This window comes from Pelodiscus sinensis, chromosome 18 (genome assembly GCF_049634645.1).
Source record: "Pelodiscus sinensis isolate JC-2024 chromosome 18, ASM4963464v1, whole genome shotgun sequence".
Lineage (NCBI taxonomy): Eukaryota > Metazoa > Chordata > Testudines > Trionychidae > Pelodiscus > Pelodiscus sinensis.
Genome location: NC_134728.1, coordinates 24,867,124 through 24,894,341, shown reverse-complemented (window position 1 = coordinate 24,894,341; position 27,218 = coordinate 24,867,124). Strand labels below are relative to the sequence as shown.

Here is a 27,218-nt window from a genome sequence, read left to right as displayed (position 1 = left end):
TATGCAAATGGAATGCAGCAACATTCTAATCTGCGCTTCATTTGCATAGGCTTTTGCGCAAGAGAGGTGCAGTGTAGACGCAGCCCATGATAATACTTTTTAGCAAGTAATCCTCTCCTGACGGGATGCTGGTATAAATCCCCTGCTGGGTTTTAGCCAGGCCTAACTTCTGTGTCCCTGGGTATGTCTACACTGCCACCACAGTTCGAACTAGCGTGGCTAATGTAGGCATTCGAACTTGCAAATAAAGCCCAGGATTTAAATATCCCGGGCTTCATTTGCATGTTTCCGGGCACCGCCATTTTTAAATGCCCCATAGTTCGAACTACTTGCCCGCGGCTACACGCAGCACGGACTAGATAGTTCGAATTAAAGCTTCTAATTTGAACTACCGTTAAACCTCCTTGCAGGAGTGGCAGTGTAGACATACTCCCCGCTGCATTTGTGAACTGAACAAAGCACAAGCTTGACTAGAGGAGCAGCAAGTATTGTTTTCTTTTTTTAATTGGTTTAACCAGACCCATGCCCTGGCTTTTTTGGTCTCCACCAAATAAGCTCTGCCACTCACTAAATCTGAACAATAAATCATGGGCATTAAACCCCGCAAAGTGTCAATTGTTAGCTAATGTTCAGTGTCATTCTGACTTTGATTCTTGGTGCTGGCCTATGTACAACCCATCAGCTAATCAAAGCAACCAAACTGTCAATCAGTTGCTTACCCAGCTGAACTGCCGGTTGCTGGCTAAAGGTCTCCGAAGATTGCAAATGGCCTTCCCAGCCCCCGGGCTCCCAAGACTGGCTGTTCTCAGACACCTCAGAATAGGCATCACATGTCCCTTTTTGGCTTCCAGCTTGTTCGCCCGTGCTCGAGTATCGGTCCTCGCTTCCCGTGTCAGACACGGCCCTGGTTTCTTCATCCGTTTTTACAGCAAACCACACCCTAACCTGCTGTGGAATCATCTTCGTTCTCTCACACAAGCTCTTTAGGTCATTTTCATACAGCATCTTGTGCTTTTTGTAATAGTTCTCTAGGATATCTTTGCTGGCTTGGCTGATTGCTACTAACCCGGGAGGGAAGATACCACGCCGGTAGTTCTCATACCATTTTAGCTGACCATTTTTAAAACCATATCGGGTATCCCCAAACCAGCGAATTAACTCAGCCCGGGGCAAACCTGTCTGAGAAACTATGGCATCATATTCTTCATTTGTTGGTCGCTGTGTCTTCACAAATATTTGTTTCAGCAAATGCCGCTGTTGGGCTGTTTTTTTAAAGTTCATTTTGGTTTTTACGGGGGGAGCTGGTGTGCCAGAACAGTTGTTCCCTGGATCATTTGCACCTGCATTCCGCAATTCATTTTGGCCATTTGACTCAGTCACTCTAAGCTTCTTGAGGTTGATTTTAATTGGGCTAACTTTCCGCTCCACTGAAGTCTGATTGCTTGATGTATCTAATAAACCATTTTCACTCAAGACCCTCAGTTCATCTGAGGAGTCTTCTTCTTCTCCACAGTTACTCTCAGCACCCTCCTCCTCCTCTTGCTGGGCCATTTCTTCTGTCTTTTTATTGTCCTCCATCACCTTTTTTTTCCTCCTCTCTGAAAACCAGCTATCAATTTCCCTCCTGGTCATTTTTGTTTCACTCCTCAACCGATCCACTTCTTCCTCTGGAGGAAAAGGATTTTGTGTGAAACTGCCTTCCAAAGCCTTGAGCTGCTCTGGTGCTCGCTCTTTGTATTTCGTTGGGGTGAAGTCGGGCGTTTGATGCCAAGACTGTCGCCTTGTTTGGGGATGAGCCACGGGCATCGGTACTGTCATAGAAGTTAACTCAGTGTCCTTTGGTGACTCAGTGAAGATAATGTCTGGGAAGGAGTCAATAATTATTGTATTATCTCCAGCAAACATAGCTCTACTGCCTTTCATATTCTTGAAGTGGTATCTCCTATCACTAAACCACTTTCGAACCTCTCTAGTACTAAGGCCTGTAATTTTGGTCAGACGCTCAACTTCAATATGGCCAGGGAACTGATTCCTGTAGAAGCTGCCTTTCAGGGCAGACAGCTGCTCGTGGGACTTCTTATTTTTGTAGTTGTTGGGATCCAGGAAAGCTTGTGAAGAGATGCTTGGGCATGCAGCCAGCGGAGACTGGGCTGTATTGACCACCTTCACCGCCGATGCGCTGTTTGAACACACAGTGTTGTGTTGCGAAACTGACTGGAGCTTGGGAATCGACGTCACTGCTAGCGTGAGACACGAACTGCTTCCTTTTAACCCATTTGTCATTATTGGCTGTGTAACGAGCAGTCCTCCTGTTCCTTCTGGTTGTCCCACCACATGACCAGGCAGAGTTGCCTGAATGAGATGCTGGACATTGTTGGCATTCGCAACGATAGGTGTATTTAAAACTGTGATAGTGGGCTGTGGTACAGACTGAATAACAGTGTTGAACATTTTTTTCCGTGCATCTTCTATCTCCTCTGGGGACCAGCTGATGCCTTGTTTCAACCTTTGGGCAGTAAACCAGATCTTAAGCTGCTCTTCTGGGTACTTGGTCACAACAGTCAAATAACAAAGCTCAGCTTTTGTAGGGTAGGGAAACTTGTGGAAAGAGTTTTTCAGGAAGCTGTTGGAGTCCATGGCTGCGTTGTACGTGGGAATGCTGCTTAGAGGGATCATCACTTTGGGAAGGGATTTGGCTGTGGGTAGCTCCTGGTGCAGCTGTGGGGGTGGCTGCTGCTGTTGCAATGACACAAGCTGTGTAACACCTGCCTGCAAAACAGGCACATTTCCCAAAATGGAGCCATTGAGTACATGAGACGATTTTGCCGAGCTGGCTGTTGACTGGCTGGCTGGCAAAGACCCATTGGTGAATGACTGGTCACCATCTTTCATTGCTAATTCATTGCCCGGCTGGCTTGGTACATTCTCCTTCAGCATGTGAATTTTTTTGGCCTCGGGTTTACCTTTCATTATCTTCATAATGGGAGTTTTGGTGATGATAATCTCTGCTTGGCCATCCACCCCCTCCTCACAGGATTCTCCTGGAAGGTCTTGGTTGCTGGTGGCATCAGAAAGACTTTGCTCCACTGTTGTATGATTATCCTGTTTAGCCACATTCCAGAGGAAGCTAGCTTCCCCAGTGTGGCATTCCGCGTTGTGATGCAAAAGCCCTTGGTGGTTTGGGGCCAGAAAACTGCACTCAACACATACAAACGAGGGATCTTTGCTGAAGTCTAAGTGCTCAGAATCCAAGTGTCCAAAAAAATGATTCATGTCTTGAGTCTCAAAATCACAATACTTACACACGTAAGCATCACCATTTATAATGCTGCGATGCCCATTAGACAAGGCTGCATTATTACTGCTATTGTTAACAACAGCATCACTAGCTGCCAGTGGTTCAGAAAGCACGTGCTGTTGAGTTTCTCCATGATGATCTTCCACCGTATCTGATTCCATCTCCTGCAGCACCATTGTTTTCACTGGTATCATGCAAGGAGTTGTGGATTTTCTTTTGCTAGCCATTGCTGCAACCAACCCAAGTAATTAATGCTTTAAAAACAAAAGCGCTGTTCTTCGCTAGTGTTCAGCACGCTAGATTCCATCACATCCATGCTGCCCCAAGGAATATTTTTGAAGTGTTGACAAATGTTTACATTTGCCATTGAACCTGAGGAAGAGAAGAGAGAGAAGCGTTACTAAGCTTTGCACCAGGCATAACACGTACACTTTACATTCAGATTGTAACTGGTGTGGTATAGGATGTTAAGGACTAGTCGATTAGTCAACTATTCGCCTTCCTCTGTAGCATGGGGTACAGATCACAGCTGGAGGATTCTCTTCATCTTGAGGTCTTCAAAGTATTTGAAGGCTTCAATATCTGAGATATAGGTGAGAGGATTATTCTAGGAGGGGTGGGTGAGATTCTGTGGCCTGCACTGTGCTGGGGGTCAGATTAGATAATCATAATGGTCCCTTCTGACCTTAAAGTATATGAGTCTATTCGATAAGCAAATGCCTATCGGATAGTCGACAGGACAGTTGGCTAGTCACTTCCCTCACCTTGCTGCCTCTATCAGACAGAGGCAGCAAGGAGGGGGAGGGAAGAGTGGAGCACTTCAAAGCGGCAGCGCCGTATGGAGCCCGAGATCCGCTGAGTGGTGCTGCCGCTTTGAAACGCCGCAGCGGCATTTCAAAGCAGCAGTGCCACATGGAGCTCAGGGTCAGCTGGGGTGTCTGCAACTGGCTATGTGCGGCACTGCCCTTGTGAAACACTGTGGCGGCATTTCAAAGGGGCAGCACTGTCCTATCAACTAATCAGAACAGTCGATGCAAAAATGCATCAACTATTTGATTAGTGAATTACACGCTACTTAACGTCCTTAGTATGGTACGTTAGTGGCTTCACATGATAAATTATTTAATCGAAAAAGTTTGGAAGCTGGTAATGAGTTTGTTTTGCATTTTGTTCAGATGACTGAACAGAAAAGAAAATGAGATATGTGTGCCATACAGTGTCATCATATTGAGATTCTGGGCCACAGCTTGGTGGCTTGTGCTTTGACATTGGGCTATGTCTGGTGACTCCTTATTTGCTTGCCCACCCAGTGTAATTCATGTGCCATCTTACATCTTTCACCACTATTTTTTCATACACACTCCTCTCCTGATCTGCCCTATCAATGTCTAGCAAGAACAGGAGCCCATGAAAGCAGGCAGTTGTAAGCAGCTATAATGTACGCTAAGTCCAGGGGGCCCTTGCAGGTGGACATTTCCGATGCAGTACTAAGCAGAGGGGAAAGGACGCAGTCAGAGGGTTGCAAATTTGGCTATCTTTGCAGTAATTCACAAAACCTATACAGGATTTTTTAGTGTCTTGTGTCACCTTTTTCTCTCAGTCATATTTTAGCAGGGTCTGTTTAGTCTTCAGCTAGAGTTGCAAGGGAAGATGGTTCCCCAAGAGAGCAACTGATGTGTACACATTCATCTCTTAGGATACGTCTACACTGCATGCTTACTTCAAAATAAGCTAATCCAGAACAGCTATTCTGAAAGGCTGTGTCTAGACTGGCAAGTTTTTCCGCACAATCATCTGCTTTTGCGGAAAAACTTGCCAGCTGTCTACACTGGCCGCTTGAATTTCCGGAAAAGCACTGACGATCTCATGTAAAATCATCAGTGCTTTTCCGGAAAAACTATGCTGCTCCCGTTCGAGCAAAAGTCTTTTTCCGAAAGACTTTTGCGCAAAAGGGCCAGTGTAGACAGCATAGTACTGTTTTCCGCAAAAAAGCCTTGATCGTGAAAAAGGCGATCGGGGCTTTTTTGCTGAAAACCGCGTCTAGATTGGCCACGGACGGTTTTCCGCAAAAAGTGCTTTTGCGGAAAAGCATCCTGCCAATCTAGACGCGCTTTTCCGAAAATGCTTTTAACGGAAAACTTTTCCGTTAAAAGCATTTTCGGAAATTCATGCCAGTGTAGACGTAGCCTTAATGTGTCTCTTTCCTTCACAAGTTACAGTGATTCTAGACAAAGGTAATATTCTGCTGCAGGCTAGGGCTGGCCAGGTCTCTAGGCACAATCTTTTTGTCTCTTGCCATGTGGAGTCTGCAATATGTACACTGGGTGCTCCATGGCAGAGCTCACCTAAGGGCTGTGAAATGGTCTCTGTAGCTGGCATCATGGATAATCTGCCAGAAAGAATCAAGATGCAAATCTGAAGCAGCACATTTCTGACCTACTCCCTCTCCAATCTGTTACCTATGGCACTTCTCTCATCAATAGCACTTCGGTCGCTTATTTGAATTTCGCAATAAAAGTATCCATTCTTTTCAAGGAAAATACAGCTTGTATACAAGAACCAAGTAGCATTTTCCAGATTGCAGGGTCACTTGAAACTATATAGCTACCCAGAATACATACTACGCAGAGATTTTGTGCCACACTTTATCAAGATTTACAGTAACAGAGATCTTTATAAAAACACTAATGAAAATGGATATTGAAAACTGACTTATCCTACTAGAAGATCCAGGTAAGTAATTACTGTCAGTTATAAGAAGTGTGCACTGGCAGTCTACCAGTTTTCTTATCAGATTCTCTGGGCTGATGTCATGCACTGAAACATGGGAATCAGGTGAAAACATTTGTTAGTGCTTATGTAAAACCTGCTTTTACCTTTTTTTCTTTGTGAATTGCTTCATATCTCAATCAGGGAAGGGTCCTAATTTAAATTCAGCTGATGAACTAGAATCTGACCCTGCCAGTTCATCAAAAATATGTTTTTAAACAAAATAAATCTCCATACCCTAGAAAAATAAACTAAGAAAAAGAGTCAGGATGTACAGCGCTCTCCTGAGCAACCCCTCTGCACAATTTAAAATACTCGGATGAGAAACTAACTTGGAGGCTGGTTTGAGATTACAAAATAGTTCTGAAATACCATTTGTGATCACTGAACTTGGCCCCAGAAAGGACCGTTTGCTCTGCTAACACCATGTAAATCCAAAAGGCATTTGGATCTTGATTTTCTGTAGTATGAATTTTATGTTCCCAATACCTGCTTTTGTGAAGTTTCTACTCCTCCCTTTGGGAGCAGCCTGTGATTTATAAGCACTGATGAGCAGAACACTGAGGCAACCAAGAGTTTTGCTATTCAGCAAAGAACTGCATCCAACTGCCACCTACCCCCAATCCTAACTTCTGATACCCTGTTATTTGATGCAATGTAGGAGTTTGGGTAGACTTTTCCAAGTCAGGTCAATTAAAAATGACAATAAGAATAAGATCCATTTTAAGGCCTCAAAGAGTATTTAAAGTCACAAGAGCAACTGTGAAAATGACCCTTCTTACTACACAGATCTGTTCTTTGTTCATCTGCTCACTTTGCTTCATGAAGTTTACATTATTTCTTACTCCTGTTTGGCTCTGCAGAACCAACTCAGCTGTAGGAAACAGAGCTGGATTCTCTGCCAGTTTGTTGTTAATTCTGCTGAAGGTCCTCAGAGTTCTATTTACAGAATCTCTATGACTGGATTATGCAAGAGCAAGAAAGATTCCAGGCAGTGTTGGCAGATAATTAAAAAGATGATTTTTATCAGCTGAGTACATCTGAAACAGAGCAACTGAGCCAAGAACCTCTTTGTGCCATTTTACAGTCACCTCTCAGAACAGGTAATCGGCACTTTTGCTAAAACTGAATTGCTTGAACCACCTGCAGAGAACCAACAGTGCTGCTTGATGCTGGGTATTCATTTACAAAGTGCTTGTATGTACTTCCGCATTTTATCCAAGCAAACTTTATTAGCAACACAGCGGAAGACACAATTAGATTTGGAGTGTCATAACGGCCATGTTTTGGGGCAGACAAATATTAACTTAATATAAAACTACCGAGTGTAAATTGAGTTTGAAATTAAGAATGGCGGTAATTTACTAGACAAATGTAATCATATGTACTGTAAGTCCATTTCTTTTCTATAGAGCAATTACAATACAATAACGACAAATACTATACAATTACCTTATGATACCATCTACATGTTTTATTAGTCTATAAAATATTATCAGACTATTTGTTGTTTTTTAAGTTTATCATGTACAGATTAACTCGGCTACCCCCTGAAGCTTCTATACAATTACAATCCAATAAAGACAAATGCAAAGTACTACATTTAGGATGAAAACAAAAAATCAAATGCACAACTACCAAATGGGGCATAACTGGCTGGGTAGTAGTACTCCTGAAAAGGATCTGGGGGTCATAGTGGATTGTAATTTGAATAGGAGTGATACAGTTGCAAAAAAAAAAAAAAAAAAAAAAAGGCAGCTAATATTCTGGTCTGCATTAACAGGAGTGTTGAATGGAAGACATGGGAAGAAAATGTCCCACTCTACTTGGCATTGGTGAAACCTCTGCTGCAGCAGTGTATCCAGTTTGGGTGCCTCACTTTAGGAAAGATGTAACAAAATTGGAAAGAGTCCAGGGGAGAGCAACAGAAACAAAAAAAGATTTAGAAAAACCTGATTCATGAGGAAAGGGCTACACAAACTGGACACGTTAAGTCTTGAGAAAAGAAGAGCAAGCAAGGACCTGACAAGTCTTAACGTATTCTTAAGGGCTGTTACACTGATCACCATCCTCTTTTTTCTCCCAAACCCGCTGAGGATGAGCAAGAAGTAATCTGCTTAATCTGCAGCTTAGGTGATTTAGGTTAGATATTTGGAAAAACTTGCTAACGTTGTTTTTTAGGCTCTCAAGCAGGCTTCCAAGGATGGTTGTGGAATCCCTGTCACTGCAGGTTTTTAAGAACAGGTTAGACAAACACCTGCCAGGGATAGTTTTGGCTTACTTGGCCCTGACTCAGCACAAGGGGCTGAATTAGTCAACTTTTCAAAGTCCCTTCCAATCCTACATTTCTAGGATAACCACCTGTTACACTTAATGCAGATTCTCAGATGCAACTGAGTCATGTATTGACTAAATCACAATGTTAAGAGTATCAAGGTGGTTTCTGTGCATTTTATAGGATCTGCTAATAATCTTGTATGCTTTTCCAGTGTCATAAAATCTTTAAGTGTTGGTTAACAAAACAGTGAATGAACCACTGTTAAAAATTAGTACCAAAACAGAACTTACCTTTCCACCACTTTGGATGCTTCAGGCTGAGTCATGCGTCCACATGGGATCTTTGTTTCCCATATATTATCCTACAGCAGATTGACCTGTTGATGGAAAGTAGCAATGAAACATCAGCTGAATGAATACCAGCACCAGAGTTACGAAGGGAATGAGACAATGACTTCTACTTCCAAAAGGTTGACAAATCATAAATAATGCTCTGCTATGTAACACACAAGTATGTGTATTACATAGTCAAACACTGGAATAAATTGCCCAGGGAGGTTGTGGAATCTCCATCTCTGGAGATATTTAAGAGTAGGTTATGTCTATCAGGGATGGTCAGCGGGGAATGGCGCGGCAAGTGGCAAACCCTCCACCACTTTGCAGGGAGGCGGGGGAAGCCCCGCACAGCTGCCGGCAACAGGCCAGCTGGGGAAGTCGTGTTATTCCGGGGACGGTCGTGTAATTCATAAAACGTTCCCTAAAAAAAAAATGCTATTGCGAAAACATGTTAAGCGGGCACGTGTTAAATGAGGAATTACTGTATAAGCTCTTTTATTTCAGTGCAACTGCATCTATACTAGGGCATTGCACAGACTTTTCACTGTACTGGTTTCTAAATGCACATAGCGAGACTGTAATCAACACTGTGCACTGACTATGAATAGAAGAAATTCTACTCAGCAAGTTATTCTTGGCTTTGCTTAGTTTTGGGCCAGTCCTTTTAAGCCCCGCATTCTGACAGCGGTGGTTTATACCAGTCATGTGTCCTCACCTCGGGCATAGGCAGACTGAACAAAATGAGCTACTCATATGCCTGGCATTGTGGCAACTAACTGATGCTCAAGACTGGGTCGCCAGGGTGGTATAAGACAAGACGGCTGCATTTTAGAGCCTGTGGTGTAAAAGCTTTAATCAACAGTAATTATGTAAATATCTATATTAACTTTAATGATCACTTGAAAAACCAACACTGCTGCTTTAAGCATAACCCCCTTTCTTCTCTTCTGTCACACACAAACAACCCACTGTGTTGTCTTATTATTTTGCTGGCTTTTTTTCATGTCCGTGTCCTCTTTTACAAGGCAAACAATGTCTCAAGACTAAATATAAACTGTGTTTTACAATTTCAGAGAGTTTGCTTTTTATACAGATTAACAAAAGAAGGTTGAAAAGGTTTCAAAATACACACTGCTGGGTCTGAATGTTCTGCTTTTTTCAGCGCGGCTGGATGTAACTGGTTTGGTTTTAAATGTTTCAGTGAATTAATGAGTTAGGCTGTTAATGCAAAACATTCATCCTGCACAATGCCAAGGTCCTCAATTAGAAGATTATTTGTGACCTTTTGCAAACCTTGCCCAGAAATAAAAACTTAATGCACAACATAACTAAATATGGTCGCTATTATCCTACTGCCGGAATCTAGAAGGTAAGAAAAACCATCCCATTCCCAACACTGGAGTTACAGACCTCCCAAAATTCTGCATCTTACAGAACTTTCCCACTTTGTCCCCAAAACCTCCTGTCCAAGTTGAAGGGAACATTTCTCACAATTAGGACAAACTGTGGGGTGCAGTTTTCCTGGGGATCTCCCATTTGAAAGAGCCCCCCAAACTGAGTGGCACTGCGACCTGCTCTAAGGGATGCACCATCACTCAGGCGTGGCCCAGGCAGTCCTCTACTTTCATCTACAGAGAGGCAGATGGTCAAACGGGAGTCGCTTTAGCCACCTGATATGTTAGGAGCTGTGGAGTAAAGGTTGTGACAATGTTTACTTAAAAAAAAGACAATACACAGCAATTTGGACACAAACATGCCCTGAAATTTCACATAGCTCAGTCTGAGCACAAATGTTCTATTGGGGGGAAAAAAATAAGGCTAACTAAATGGTTATCCTGATGCTTCATGGGCCTGCTTGTTAGCTACTCTCTCGAGGCCAGGATTACTCTGTCTTTTTCAACACCAAACAATAATAATATTGGTTTATTTTTAAACTAAAAATGTGCCGGTCCCTGGTATCGTGGATATGTTTTAAAGGCAGAAGGCTATTGTTTAAAGCAGGAAGAAGTTTACTTAAGAAGTGTTTACTGTGTTCCTTCAACAAGCCATAGTATTTTATTTATAGATCCATGTTTTATTTGGGAATAATCCACCCACACCTCTCTCTAGTATGTGCCCAGATGTCTATCAGTAATTAGCAATGTAAAATAGCATGAATAAAGGACCAGCCAACAAACATTCAATCTAACACAGAGGGGTAGCCGAGTTAGAATCTGTGTAACAGGAAAAACTTAAAAAACAACAAATAGTCTAGTAGCACCTTAAGACTAACAAAACATGTAGATGGTATCATATTACCATCTACATGGTCGCACGATACCATCTATGTGTTTTATTAGTCTTTAAGGTGCTACTAGACTATTTGTTGTATTCTAACACAAGTGTGTATCCAGACCGGACAGGTTACCGTTATGTTAGTAAAATTAAATGTTTTAGGCTATATTACCATACTAAGTAGCTAGTTTATCCAGACACACCCACCAATGTTCTTTGTAAGCTGAGTGTTTGAGCAGCCACCTTGGACAGATTCAAATGCCGCCCAGCAGATTAGCAGAGCACCCTCCGCTAGCAGTACGTGTTTCTACCAGTAATGCACATCCGCACATGCCTCCGTGCACATAAAGTGCATTCCTCACATGGATAGAAAGAAAGTAGAAAGAACACCCTCACCCACATCTCTTAAGCATTGGCCTTTGGACTCGTACCATGCTCCAGAGGCGTGCAGACAACTTAGCATAACAGCTCCGTGTGAGGGTCACAGCTAACTATTTCATTCCAAAAGGAGACTGACCTCGCTTACGTAGGTAGGGTTGCCAGAGGGTTTCAGAAAAAATACCCAACAACAACAAAAAAGGACCCCGAGAATTGTTAAGCAAAAACACACACACACAAAATAATAAAACCCCACCACTGTGGCTCCTTTACGAAATTCCTGGTGACGCTTTTTGGCCCTAACAGACTTCCGGCGATCACCTGCTATCTTGCCTCCCTGTGCCGGGCCGGTCAGCTCCCCTGTGGAACCCGGTAAGCACTAGGGTTGCCAGGCTGCCTCCGTATTGAGACAGACAGCCTGGAATTTTCGCCTCCTGGCTGGGAAAAAATAAGAAAGTATCGGACATAGGTATCTGGTATTTTCTGAATTTTTTTACCGGGCAGGAGGCGAAAATACTGAACTGTCTGGTTCAATACCGGACACCTGGCAACCCTATGGTAACATAGGCACTCTGGAGGAAAGGGCACGTGACAAAGGGAGTGCAATGCACACGTGCCACAAAGCAGAATCCCACATGCCTAACGGCCAAGCAGGTTTCAGGATCAGTTCTCTACAGTTAGTCACCATTCTAAATACAAAACAAATGTAATCAGCCCATGACACATCTTGTAGTCAGATTAATTATCTTCCTCATTGCCAGTGCACGCACCATTATTCAGCTGAGAAGGAGGAGAGTTGGTGAGGGCTACTGAATTTCCAGAAAGATATGCGATGGGAGGATAAAGTTAAGGCCTGGTCCAAACACAACAACCTGCCCCAGATTAACTCAAATCAGTTTTCAAACTCTATATCAAGCAGACCTTAACACAGACCTCAATACAGATACACAGAAACATTGGAGTTAAAACCCAGTGAGGTGAGTGGAGGCATTTAACACCTCAGGGGTGAGTCAGAGCGATTCCTATGGTTGTAGCCACAGGTGGCAGCTCTTTTTACCTGAATCTGCATGGTTACGTAGCGCAGTCAGAATCTCCCCCACCCCCCAGGTGCTGACCCCCATGGGTGCTCTGGAACTGGAACACCCATGAGAGAAAACTAGCAGTGCTCAGCACCCACCAGCAGCCAAGCCCCCCCTTCTGATCCTCTCCCCCAGTGTTTCCCGCCCACGGGCAGTCCTGCAGACCAACTCCTCCTCCTCCCTCCCAGTACGTCCCACCGCCATGAACTATGCTTTCATGGTGCTCAGAGGCTCCAGGAAGGAGAGGAAGGAGGGAGGATTGGCGTGTGTGGAGCAGGAGGCATAGGCTTGGGGGAAGGAGAGAGTGGAGGTAGGGCAGAGGTGGGAAGAGGGAGGGTGGGGGCAGTGCCAGGGGGGGGTCAAGAACCCCCCAGCTAGAGCAGAAGTTGGTGCCTATGCCTCCTCTCTTGAATTTTGCCTGGCCCAGCTTCCTGCACTGCAAAGATTTTCAGGTTGGACTCATCAGCTTGAAGTCTGAAAGTGGAAATCACCTGCTCTCACACACACAGCTGTGATGTCAGAGCAGTGGCAGACAGACTTCTTCCTTCCCTCCAAAGGCCCAATGCCAGAGCCAAGATCTGGGCTTTCAGCAGTGCGGGGGGGACAACGGTGAATGGGAAAGTTATCTTCACCATCAAAAGCACTAGAGACATGGCTACGGTAGAACTCAAGTTCTGCAGAAACTGATAGGCAAGGCCCCCTATACCGTGGGAACGTTCCAACTTAGCACACAGGCCATGAATGTTCTGTGTGAAGCCGTATTTGGAATTCAGGATTCTCTTTATCTAGGGCCTGTACCTGTGCGGCATCCTCTATTAAGGGGGAAGTAAAAGCAGGGTAGAGGGGAAACAGATTAAGGCTGATACTGCTCTGCAATCCAGAGTCTTTACCCTGAAAATAGAGTCCTGCAACATAACAAGGTCAGAGAGCATTTAATTCAAGATCTGTTTAACCCTCTGAGGGACAGCTAATTACATGAATGTCCGATCAGCATTTCCTCTGACGAAGTGCCCTTCATTGGGCTAACGCCACATGCACTTAAAATCAGGGTGCCTACAAAATAAATCATCCACCCAAGGCAAGCCATCAGGCTAGAGCAATAATAGCTTGTTTGCATCTTCTTACCTTGCATTATAAACAACCTTAGGTTCTCAGCTGTTGCCAGCAACATCACACAAGTCAACATTTGTGCTGAGGAACAACAATTTTTCTTTATACCCAGTGTTCAGAGAGCTTTGTAGATTAAGCCTGGCTTTGAAAATGCCATGTTCGGTTTACAGGCAGTAGAAAGAGGCTGACTGAATCATCGTATTCATTCTCTACCAGTTGGCAGAATAGAGTAGAACAGAGCTATTCTCGTTTGGACAGACTGAACAAAGCCATTCATTTACACTTTGGTTCTTCTACACGCAAATGCTTTTGGTCACATACAGTAAGTGTTTTAAGAGGATGCCCCTGTTACCTTGCAATCATTTTTGTTTACACATTTCAAGCCACTTTTTTTTTATATTATGCCATCATCGGCAGATGAACTGCAGTCTAAAATTGTGACCAGGTCCCTCCTAAAAAGTCAACAATTTGCCAGTGACTTTGTTATTTGTGACGAAACTTAACCCACAGTATTAATGGAGAGCGTACCTTTTGTTTTTCACAAGAACATGTCACCCAAGATAGAAAGAGGTAGCTGTAACAAAATGCAGTTATAGTATAAAAATAGGTCATTCGGATAATATAACCTTTAGACTACTGGCAGGATGCTGCCAGTGCCCGTCATATTTCAAGATGTCAGTATTAACAAAACAATCATCCTCCACAAGTTTGTATGCTTCTGTTGGAACATTAACTCATTTACTTCTTTTATTTGTTCTTCATCTGTATGACTTAGTACAGAACAAGCTAGATGCTACTCCCACGTTATACCACTGGACCTCTTCAAAGAAGGTCTATTGCACATGGGCTTCATTACAGATTAGCTCATGATCATTCTATCTTCGTGAGGTATAAGGAAGTCTGATAAGGGAGCAACATAGTCTTCTAAAAGTGGCACCAGCACTCCTGCAAGTGTATGCTGGCACACTCCTCAGTGCCCCAGAAATTGATGAATAGACCTAAACCTGTTTGTCAAAATCCAGGATGACTTGTACTAGGATGGAAATGTGGCTTGTTCTCACTAATTCCTGTACTGGAATCATTAAGTATCCAAAACTGAAGAGGACAAAATTTTGATGGTAATGCCATTGGTTCCTCCACCTTTTCATTCTACAGATGACTCCATGAGAACTACTGTCTCATGGACTTTGATTCTATTCTCAACTCCCAACCCCACATTGTTCGGTTTGCAGAACATTTCATCCCGAGAAACACCAGAAAGCTGCTAGAGACAATTAGTCATCCAAGGCCCACTGATACCAGTATAAAGCACCAGACGGTGTTTCTCATGCAGGTTCAAGAAATACATCAGTTCAACTACTTCCAGGCCATCATCTGGGGCAGCACAATGGCTGTGAATTCTGTTAAGTGGGATGGTGCTATCCAAAATGGCATGTGAATGCTGCCAAATGCTGTGATTCATAAATCCACCAAGCCCCTGATTTCCATCACTTGAACTTACTAGACATTACTTACTTTTATATTAGGATAATGCTATACAAGATTGTGTTCAGATAGGAATGTAAAATCCCAATCAATCAATTTACCGATTAAACATTAGGTTACTCTAATGTTTAACTGGTTAACCACCTAAACGGGATCCAGCTTTGCTGAAGCAGCCCCCAGCCCATGGGGCTCTCACTCCCAGCCCCATGTGGTGTGGGAGCCAGGTGCCGACCCCAGTCACACAGGGCAGGATACTGGTTGGGGCTCGGCAAGGCTAGAACAGCCCTCCATCAAGTTAACCTGCACACATCCCTAGTACATGGCTTGCTAGCCCCGGTTGCTTAGAGCTCAAAATCAGGTATCAGAGCTTAATAGCTCACAAATAATTAGGGAAGTAATGACATTTCAAGTGAGCAGTGTCAACTCACTCTAGAGCAGTGGGCACCAACCAGTAGATCAGGATCTACTGGCAGATCTTAGAGCCTCTGACAGGTGATCCTGACTGGTTTGGCCAAGAGGCTGTCAAGTGCCGGCACTTACACTGCCCCTCCACTCACAGCTGCTCATCTCCTGCCCTTTGCCTTGGAGCTGCCCCTCCCCCCGAGGAGCCTCCTGCTTGCTGTAAAGGGCAGGGGAGGAAGAGGAGGGCCGCTGATGTCAAGGTGCCCCCTCCCACACTGTATCCTTTCTCCACAGAGCAGAGAGGGGGCACAACAGGACTTGGGAGGGAGTTTGCTAGCTGCTTTAGGAAGCGGGCCATGGCTGGGGAGGGGTGAGCCTGCCTTAGCCGCACTGCACCACCAACCAGGAGCCACCAGCAGTGCCCAGCTGGAGCCCACATCCCAAACTCCTACCCCGTCATGAACCTCTCCTGCACCCCAAGCCCACCTGCATCCAAATGCTGTCCCAGAGCCTGCACCTTGAACCCCTCCTACATCCCAACTGCCTGCCCCGAGGGCAGCTCGGCGCCCCTCTCATACTCCACATGCCTTAATCCAAGACCAGAGCCTGCACCCCAACCCTCTGCCCCAGACTGATGGAAGTGAGTGAGGATGGGCCAGAGAGGGAGGATGGAATGAGCAGGGGTGGGGCCTTAGAGAAGGGGTAGGAAGGAGGCAGGACAAGGATCTATCTCACAAAGTCAAAAAGTGATCCCGTGCTTAAAAAGGTTGGAGACCCCTGCTCTAGCATATCCTGGTACTTTAATATGACTGTCCAGTCCTATGACAGAACACACATCTACTGCTCCCCTATACGTTTTCACTCCCAGATTGCAATACACCACACTCAACATTCGAACTGCCACTTACCACACCATAGGGAGGCCTCTGAGCAGGCCTTTTCAGATGGCAAAGAGCTTGTGTGAAAGAATTTTTTCAACTCGCAAAGAAGGATGCTGAGATCAGGTTTAGCTTGGTCATTTTTTGGATTTCTGGTAACATCACTTGGCTTGTTTAACAGGCAGAGAAAGGCTAGGCAGCAGATGCTACAGAAAGCTGGCTGACCATCCACAGATGTAAGCGCTACATGATCGCTGAGCACATGCAGGGGATCAGTTTTGCCTTGCGACTCTGCTCTGCACAACAGGGACTCAACATGGTCAAAGTCTTCAGGCTCTACTGTCACACTCATGTCAAACAACCCCGGGACCAACTTTGACCCCAGCAGTGGAATGACTGCCTTCAAGAAACACACCAATGAAACCATGCTGGGACTCGCAGAACCATCCCTCCCAGTCCCCAACTCCACCACAGACATATGTTGATCGCAAGCTGCCAAGCAACTGGCGTAAGGCCTGGAGGAGAGGTAATTCCAAAAAAAATCATAGTGCAGAAAATGACACGGTTCAAATTTTTAAAGAGGAAGTACCAGACTGCTATGTTTAGTATGTCAGTGTGCTACACAGAAATTGTGATGAGTTTACTTTCTACAGTACACATTTGCTCCCTAATACAGTTCTGATCTCCTTCCCAAAAGTGTTTCTGGAGTACATTATTTATCTTGCACTTTTGCAATATGCCAGTGCTAGTTTAGCATCCCCTAACATTTCCAATTTAATGTTACTGAAGATCAGGGGTAGGAAACCTTTTTGGGTCAGGGGCCATGACACAGCAAAAAGAAAAAACACTCACTGATGTGGCCCCCAACTGAGAAGGAGAAAGTTTCAGAGGGGTAGCTGAGTTAGCCTGTAACTGGAAAAGCTTAAAAAACAACAAACGGTCTAGCAGTAAGTCATAGAAACTAATAAAACATGTAGATGGTACCATGAGTTTTCGTGGGCACAACCCACTTCTTCAGATGAATGAAGACACTCCCACGTTGCCCTTACACACCAGGTCTAAGGGGGCCCCAGGCTAGATTTTGTGTGCTCCAGCACCATAGGAGGATGGTGTGTGGGCTGGAACACCAGTGCAGGCGCCTCAATGCTAGGGGGAGGGGAAACCAGAGCTTTGGGGTCTGCATCCAGCCCCCTGGGCCTTAGGTTTCCCACCCCTGCTGTAGCTGAAAAGCCCACTGCAAACATTTAAGCTCAAAGGTATGGAGTTTTCCCCCAGAGCCTTGCTTAAAGAACACTCTTCTGTAGCTTCAATATGGCTGATCTCTTTTGCAGCTTTCTTTTTAATATGCTAGTTTGTGGCAATGTGTTTTCTGCTCACTGAACTGGCTCATTCTTTTAGTAGAACAAACTGTTCCATGTTGAGGCAGGAGTTGGCTGTGTTTTAACAAAGGATGTTTCCCTTCTGACTGTGTGTTGCAAAAGACCCAAAGTCAGCTCAGAGCCAAGTTACAAAAGGTCAGAAGAGGATAGTCAAGCAATGGGTGTAGTTCCTGTGTGTCATAAGCCAGTAGAGGAAATGGGTGGGGAGAAAAATGCATGAAATTTTGACCTGAAATAATATGGCTAACTAATTATCAACGCAGAGCAGGCTTTTAATCAGAAATACACCTGTGGGCCTAACAGATCACTGTTTCTTGATTGGAGGACCAGGTTTGTTAGGAGCGGTTGAGGCGAATTATCTTCCATGGTTTTGCAGCCACCCATTACCGTGTGTGAGAACGAAACAGAGACAGACTGACTTTCAAGTTCTACTGGTAAAAAGTAAAGGCAGCCCTCTCTGCCTTTTCCTGTAGCTATTTTAAAGCACTACTGCTTTCAGTTCTCTCAGTCAGACAAGCCAACCTTCACAAGGCAAAACATTCTCACTAGTTGCTATTGAAACAGCACAAAGCCTGAGGAAATGATATTTATCGTGGGAAGCCTGTGGAAGTTGTGTTGTGCAGAAACTACTACAATGCCCCTAACATGCGGGCAGGAGGTTTGTGCGGTTGCAGATACAGTATAGGCAGAGGCTCACCAGCACTGAGGCTCTATCTGCCCAAAGACCTCCAAATGTGCAGGTCAAACAGAGGTTAACTGAACCTTGCATGGGCCAGAAAGATAAATTTCACCAATTAGACAATGTCATTTTCTTTCAACTGAGAATGAAGAGTGACCAAGTAGTGGAAAAGCAAAACTATGTAAGGAGACTGGCAACGTGGGAGCTCAAGGAAGGGAAAATGACAATTTCCTACCTGTTTTATAATAATCAAAATCTCTAGTGCCTAAATCTCAAACACCTCTTTCCATTTTCTTCTTGGTCTTAAAGCTATTATTAAGGAAAACTGATTTGCCTCATCCTATATTGGATTTCTACATGTCTAGTGTCACAAATCAGATCACTGTTGGTACAAATTGGGTGCAGTTTTCTTTTAATATCAGTTTGCTTTTTATCTGTCAGAGCCCTACTCATTGGCCATGACCCCACCTTTGTGTTGCATAAACAAAGTAAGACCACCTTTGGATCTGTTTTGTTATCAATGGGATCTGCATCATTTGCCAGCAGATAAAGTCTAAATCCATGTCCAACACGCTAGCCACATGTGGCTATTTGTCCGGTTGAGTGTGGCCAGTTGGCTCACAAAATTATTTCTATTTTCAGAATAATGTGACTAGTTCACTATAGCAGTAGTCAGTGGTTACTGCTTCAGAACTGGTTGGACACCACCGATCTAAAAGCTCATCAAGCATTTATTAGCCTCAGGACAGCCTTGATCACTAAGGATTAGTGAGGAATTTCTCACTGCTGAAATGCTGCCACCTTTACGGGTGGATATTGGCAGGTATTTAACAATGTGCAAAAATGCTACACAACAGCTGAGGACAGGAACTGAAGAATACTGCATTTAGCTGAAACAGCGGAGGGATATTAGGGCCATGGTGTAGTTCTAGAACTGGAATGTGGTCTCAGTACTATAAAGTAACATGCCTGCTCTTAAAGGAGTACCAGGCAAGTTTTGTTTAGCATCTTAAATGTTCAAGATCCTGGACCTGAGATTCAGATGAATGAAAACTTCAGTAGGACAGGGCCACGTTTTCAAGTGCTCAACAAAAACCAGATTTTCAAATAAACCCAGCTTCCATCGAAGTACCCAAAGAAGGGCCAGATTTCCAAAAGTGCCTGGCATCCAGCAGTTCCCACAGCAACACTTACAGCCACATGATCTAAAGAGCTCAATGCCTAGGCTAAGCAATTTTCTGACCATTTAGTGAGGTGCGTAAATGGGAGCTGAGAGTCTTGGGGGATCTGACCCCAATTCCCAGTGCTGAAGTTGTCTAACTTCAGGTTGTTGCACTGGTTCATAACTGACTCCCTGAATCACCCACACCACTCCCTGCAGTACTCAGATGGACCTTTGAGATTTCCCATTCATGATTCAATTGACCAGAACCTGCTATCTGTGCTTATGGTCCCAAAAGATAAGAACATATGTTAACCTGGCTGTAAAGCAATGGCTAATTACTCTGACTGTATCCTAATCAATTGACAGTGGATCATTTAATTGGGATAGCCATCAAGAGAAACTAGACTGCAAATGTTTTTTACCTCTTTAACAGTGAGCCTATATTTCTTGACGATGGATATCAAGGAGTAGATGCATCTGGATTTTAATTTGAAATTCCAAGAAACCTTGGATCTAGCAAGATTGGAACCAAGAGGACTCAATTTCTACTTCATCTGTTTTGAAAACTCTCTCATTTAAACAATTTGTCAGTCCACAATAATTTAGACAGTTCACTATGAATAGAACAGAGTTTGAGAATTATTCATACTGTGAACCTTGCCTTCCCTTTCTCTGGAAGTGCAGAATGCCTCTCGGAGTTATTATCCTTATACAGGAGATTCACTTTTTTTTTATTAAGATCTCTCTCTTTTTTCTAGGGGCCAGCTGTGAGCTAAAAGCTGCCTAGTTATTTGCTGCTCAAAGTGAAAGAATTTTCCTTAATAGCAAGACATTTCAGTTAGCTGAAAGCAGCAGGCATCCTTCAGTCTCAAGAGACCATGTGGCCCTGAAAGGTGAAGAATTTACTCCACTAGCTTTATGGTAGCTGGGTGAGATTCACTCAAGAGAGACAATCTCTGCCACATCTGTCATATTTAAAAGTGTTGTTTTGACCATTTGGGCCCTGTCTTCTGTGAGTTCTTTTCTCTGCTAGCCGCACTGCTTCCTCTCATAAGCACTTGTTTCAAAGGCTGCAGTCTTGTGAGTGATCTTCCCATTTGTTCACATCCATTTCTTTGAGGTCTTGCTTGTACACATCCTTGAAACGCTATGTTGGGTCTTTTTTTCAGATACCAATTCACTGCAGAGGATGTCCCTTCTAGGCACACATGCCTAAGCCAGTGGGGGCATCTGTGTTGGATGAGTGTTTGCATTAAGGATGTTAAATATTGACTGATTAAGCGAACAGTTGATGCATTTTTGCTTCAACTATTCAATTAGTCGATAGGGTGCCTCTGCCTTTGAAGTGTAGCAACAGCCGTAAGTAAGGCTGTAGTAAGGCTGTTGCTACACTTCAAAGGTGAGAGCGCCATGTGGAGCCCAGGGTCAGCTGGGGACTCCCCCACTGACCCCAGGGGCTCTGTGCGGTGCTGCCACTTTGAAACGCCGTGGGGAGCCCAGTGTCAAAGTGGCCGCACCACATGGAGTCCGGGGTCCCCAGCTGATTCCAGGCTCCATATGGCACTGCTGCTTTGAAAAGCCGCATGCAACCTGGGGACACCCCAGCTGGCCCCAGGCTGAACGTGGCATTTCAAAGCGGCTGTGCTATATAGAGCCCGGGGTCTGGCCCCAGGCTCCATGCGGTGTTGCTGCTTTGAAGTATCTCCTCCACTTCTCCCCTCCCCTGCTGCCTCTTTCAGTTAGAGACAGAAGCAGGGGAGCGACCGGTTGACTAGCCTGTCGACTATCCGATAAGCATTTGGACTCTTTTCTCGATGAGTGTCCATGCCTCGTTCCCCTACGCAAGGTCTTTGTGTGTTCTGTCAGTTTGTTATTTTGCCAGACCCTCTTGTACAGTCTAGACATTGCTGTGGTGACCATTCCAATGCAGGTGTTGAGTCAGGTCAAGTCAGCCCATGACTGCTACGGTAATGAGAGGAGGCGGCAATACCCGTAGTTCATCCAACTCACTGCTTTGTGGATAGCCCAGGAGGGTACCAGGCTGAGGCAGCAATCTTGACAGAAAAGCACTACTGCCTTGAAGTTTAAAGTACTGAGGAACTAAGCAAATTGCACCATGGTTCTCAGCATCCCAGATGATTCAATAGGCCTTTCACATGTAACCAGAGCCATCCTGTCCATAGGACAGTTTGGGGCAGCTGTCCCAAGCCTTGTGCTTTGGGAGGCCCTGAGGAGACCCCCTCAAACATCCTATGGCCTGGGGGACCACTGGGGGTAGAAGGGGACCTGGCATGGGGCAGTAGTAGGGGACGCCCCCCTCCTGCACTCACCACGGATGTGGAAGCTGGCGTGACCCAGCAGCCTGCTCCGCTCTGCCCCACCATCCCCTCCCAGCCCACTGTGCTCCACTTAACTGTGGCAGCAGGAAGCCGAGTGCCCCGGCCTACCGAGAAGTAGAGCACTATGGGCGGGGTGGGGGTCAAGGTGGAGCAGGCTGCCAGGTTGCTCTGACTCCTGCCACCGTGCTGATGGTGGGAGACCCCTGCTACCACCACACGCCCCCATTGCTTGCTGTGGAGTGGGGGTGAGATGGGGCAGGAGCAATGCATGAGGGGCAGCGATGGAACAGAGGCAGAGCCAGAGCAGGGCCTGAGATTGGGGGGGATACCCTTGTCCCCGCACTTGGAGCACTGGGGGTCTGTTGCCCCAAACCCTATGCCCCCCTACGGATGGCTCTGTGGGTAGTTTCTGGAATTTCACCTAATTTTAAAATGGCTCAGCAGGAAATCGGGGGACTAAGCAAACAACTTCTGAAAGCCAAGGAAAGCAGGACTCCTGGCCTTGAAATTCTCCTTGGGATTCATAATGCCCAGCTACCATAGGTCAATGTGGCCAGTAACTGTGTTTTTTAGTCTCTGAGACTTCACAATCCTCAAAATGAAATATTTAACCACTTTCAAGTAATTTCCAAACAAAACCCTACCAAAGGTGCTTTCAGACACCAGCCCTTGCCAGTGCGTTCCCTATGGCCCGTCTGAAGAAAACACTACAACAAAGAGTGGGGGAGGGGGCACACTTCCTTGCTACCCGTTACAAACACCAGTAACGTATAGTGAACTAGCTAAAATAGACATTTTACGGACTGGCTTGTAACCTTCATAATGTGGCGGGGGAAGGATAGGGAAGACCACTACCTATAGCTTGTTCAATATTTGAGCTCTCTGCTGATACTCAACTGGTAGGGTTACCAGGTAGACGCCCCCAAAATACTGGACACACTTGATCGTGGGCAGGGGAGGGTGCGGGGCTGGCAGGGAGGAAAGGGGGGGCGGGAAGCAGAGCTGGCGGGGGGGGTACAGCCACTGCCCGCAACTGGAGTTCAACAGACCGCCAGCAGGCACTCCCTCTAGTTGCTAGTAGAAGCCGGGCGGGGGCGAGGGGAGTGTCTGAAAGCCACTCCCACTCCCCCCCCCCCCAGCTTCTGCACTTAACCAGAGGCTCCCAGCTGGAAGGCGGGGCCGCGTTTGGCGCTGGGAGCCTCTGGTTGTGCACAGAAGCCAGGCGGGGGGAGTGGCTGGGAGTTCCATCCACTGCCTCTGTCCCGCCCAGCTTTTGCATGCAACCACAGGCTCCTAGCGCCAATCACAGCCCCACCTCCCAGCCACTCCTCCGTACCTGCCAGGCTTCCATCTGGCGCCCAGCCGGAAATTACACATGTCCGGTATTTTCTGAATCTTTCTACCGGACAGAGGGCGCAAATACCGGACTGTCCGGTAGAAAACCAGACACCTGGCAACCCTATCAACTGGTGGGGTTTCTTTTTGAAGGGACAGGAGCTCACCAAGCCACTGGATAACTGATAGAAATATCTTTTGGTAGCCATATGGGTGTACAAGGGAGATTTTAAAAAGCCGTGACAGCCCATTTAAAAGGGTTTTGTTTTTCCCAACAAAGGTCTCCCTGTAAACCTTACCTCAAACTACTGATGTAGTAATTACACTTTTTGTGGCTCAAGATAATGCCTTAATAGGGAGAATTTTATTTTAAGAATCCCAAGCATGCTGAAAGAACTTCTTCCCAGTCATTGATTAGTGTGCACACCCATGAACTGCCAACAATCTACTAACCTCCACTTTGTACTCAAAGCTTTAGACCAGGTCTACTCAACTTTGGAAGCCCCAAGGGCCACAATGATACTCACAGCACATGCCGAGGGCCACAAGTTAAGTGTTGTTGCATATATATGCAAATATATATGCAAATATATGCAAATAGCTTCTTTCACACTGACGGGCAGAAATACAAAGATTAAGGCAAGACTACATAACACACAGGCCCCTTTAAGTCAGTTCTGATATTAATAAAATGCAAAATTTACCTGATTTCCACCCATATGGACAGCACTTTCAATGAGCAATGACAGTCCAGGAATTTAACTACTAAAACGCATCTCAACAGAAGACGATTATATTGAGTACTTTTTTGTTTTGGTTCCCACCCGTGGGTTGCGTGCTGAGCCCCCACACAAACCCAAACTGCACCTCAGGCCGCAAATAAACGGGCCACGACCTGTGGGCCACATGTTGTGTAGCCCTGCTTTAGACAATTCAGTATGGTATTTTAAAGCCTTTCAGACTCCAGTTTGGGGAACATGGAGTGCAATCTGAAAGAATTCAAATACGAATAACACCTTATTATCCAATTTTGCTATATGTCTGAATACGTTTGAGGTATTAGATGGCATTAATACTACAATTCTCCTTTCTCCAGTGACATATTCAAAGCTCCAAGTCAAATCTTAATATGATCTGGCAAAATCAAAAATTTAGAAAAAAGCAATAAAGGAAATTATTATTATGCAAATTGAAAGTCACAAAATTTCTATGAAGTTACACATTACTGACTGGATTCATGATATTAAAGTAACTCGGGAAGAGGAATTACGTATTGCCCAATTACTGTCAAATTTCATAGAATCAAGTTGGGGGGGTTCCTAATGTTTCAAAACTAATGAACCAATTACTGTCATATTATTTCTTTTTTTGCATTTACCCAAGTGTAAAGATAAATCTATAAAGTTACCTTAAAGGAGGGGGGGAAATGTAAGCACTATCAATACATCTAAAAGTATCTCCTGAAACTAGTTCACCAGCATGACACAAGCAAAGCTTACTGCTGGTGGCCCATGCTGTGAATAAGAAACAACATCCGTCTCCATGGCTAACAATCTATCATCATTAAACCTGGGCTAAATAAACAATGGGAGAGAGATGGTCACAATGTAAGTAAATCAGGGAGGTTTGTAAGGACAGGTTACATTCACAATTATGCTACCACAACCTAACAATGCTCCTATTTTATTCTAAATCTGCTTTAAGTCTGAAACGCTGAAGTATTACATTGTATAGCTACTGGCAGATTTGCTCAGCTGCCAAAATCCACTCAGCGTCTGGGGCAGAGGGAGGCAAAAACAATCACTTTGTTTTCCAAGCAGTTGCTTTCCTCCAGTTTGGAGAGGTGGGAAGACTGTGAGGAAGCATCTTAATGAAACAGCACCAAAGTGACAGCATGTCAAGTGGGATAAAGTGCAGGATGGTAAGAATCCCCCTCAGAAGCCTGCAATGGGGCTGCTGTAATCACCTGCAGGGAAAAGATTAAGTGGATGGATGTCTACAGCATCGGGGGAGTAAGGGGGGAGAAACAGCAACAGTCTGCGGGGCTCATCTCTGATTAACTCAAAAGACTCAGGGTAGCTTCAATTCAGCCCTTCAGCATAATACTCTTAAGATCAACCAGGCAAATCCTAAATCAAACAGATCAGTCAAGTGGCCAACATGAGGCAGTGTAGCCAAGATCATCAGAGAAGAAAGAGGCTTCCAGTGAGACTTTTCCAGTGAGATTTCACTTAGGGCTCGTCTACATTGGCCCCTTTTCCGAAAGGGGCATGTTAATTTCAGAGATCGTAATAGGGAAATCCGCGGGGGATTTAAATATCCCCCGCGGCATTTAAATAAAAATGTCCGCCGCTTTTTTCCGGCTTTTAGAAAAAAGTGTCTACACTGGCCCCGATCCTCCGGAAAAAGCGCCCTTTTCCGGAGGATCTTATTCCTACTTCATTGTATGTGTATGCTTGAGAACACACAAAAAGAGGAAAATATCCAATATCTTGTTGTCAGTTCTGGGACAAGTTTTGAAGTTTAAAATGGTGGTTATGGCCATGGATTTGAGGGTGAGGAGCTTATTCAGCATTGCTTCACACCCATCATCTTTTTAAAGATCACCAAGATTGGTTAATTTTTTAGGAAATGCTAACTGTAGTCTCCAATAAGACTGTATTCTTAAAAATGGGTTTCTTTGCTACTTGAAAAGTGTGCAGCCAGCGCATTCTCAAAAAAAGCAAAACACTGGTTCTGTCCTTTATTCTTAGCAAAACATCATTTGGATGCAGCTGCTTAACTAGTAGAGAACTGGCAATTTTGCTTAGCAGCCAAATAGGTACAACTGCACACCCTGGTCTCCTGGTGTGTCATGCGTACTCACAAACAGAGGATGCTGTCATGCTTACTCATTGCAGCTGAAGAGCAAAGTCAGTATTTTAGCTACACCTTAGTCAGGGCTTTTAATCAGAGGACCCAATAACACAATGTGAAAGTATTCCATGATTTTAACATCAGATGCCATATTTTAATTATGACCCCAGTTGGATAAGGATGAATTTAGGTCATCCTGTCACAAGAGGTAGCTCAACAACTTTCACAAATATTCCTCCAATGGGACATGAGTAATCAGACTGAACTAGTAACGACAGGCCTTCTAATATGCTGCCTGGGGATCAAGTTGTGAGATGTAGCACTAGAAAGGAAACACAAAATCAAATGTTATCAGCTCCCACTTATTACAGGTTGAATCTCTTTAGTCCGGCAGCATCTGGGGTCCAGCATGATTTTAGTTAACTGGATGTCCACTTATCATGGGTATAGCCAAGTTTCCCACGGTCCCAGAATAAGCAGTGGAAGTGTTGGTAATGCTGCTAGACAATATTGACCTTCCATGGGTTGGCAAATTCTTAGGTTCGGCACCGGTCAGTTCCCGAGGGTGCCAGACTAGAGCGTTTCAACCTGTATTTCTGTTAGAGTAGCACCTAAAAGACCAAGACTGCACTGTGTTAGATGCTGTGCAGACACTTTATGACAGTGGTCTCCAATCTTTTAAAGCATGAGATCACTTTTCAAATTTAAGTGCAATCCAAGATCTACCTCAAACCCAAATACCCCTAGTTTATAGCCTCTTAGCCAGCCCAGTCAGGATCACCTGTCAGAGGCTCCAAGATCCGGATCAACTAGCTGGTGACCACTGGATTATGTCCTTCTCCCAAAGAAGCTACACCAATGGAGTTGGGGAAGGGAGGAAAGAGATTGATGAAGTGACTTGACCAATGTCACACAGCAGGGTCAGTGGCAGAGCCACAATTAGATCCCATATCTCCCAATTCCCATTTCAACTGCCCATCTCTCAGACCATATTACCTCTCACTAGGGATGTCAACACGTGGTCGACTACACGATTAACCAATAAGCCTGGGCTTATCAGTTAACTCTATCAGCTTCATGCACACCATCCAGCTGCCTCCCACAGAGGCAGCAGTGGGGGGAAGGGGGAAAGGCAGGAGCCAATATGTTCAGCAGGATTGGGGGGGAGGCAGGAGCCGG

The 27,218-nt window shown here is 44.9% G+C and overlaps 1 protein-coding gene across 3 annotated transcripts in view; it reads right to left on the bottom strand.

Moving 5' to 3' along the window:
- The window catches only part of ZHX3 (zinc fingers and homeoboxes 3), a 70,369-nt gene that overhangs the window by 4,845 nt on the left and 38,306 nt on the right, over window positions 1–27,218 (bottom strand). For all 3 annotated transcript variants that reach the window (XM_006121885.3, XM_075901326.1, XM_025184015.2), the window contains exons 3-4: window positions 8,636–8,721; window positions 720–3,670 (exon numbers count right to left, since the gene is read on the bottom strand). In XM_006121885.3, coding sequence (XP_006121947.2) covers window positions 720–3,525 — 2,806 coding nt within the window. In that variant the 5' untranslated portion in view covers window positions 3,526–3,670; window positions 8,636–8,721. The remainder of the gene's footprint in view (window positions 1–719; window positions 3,671–8,635; window positions 8,722–27,218) is intronic.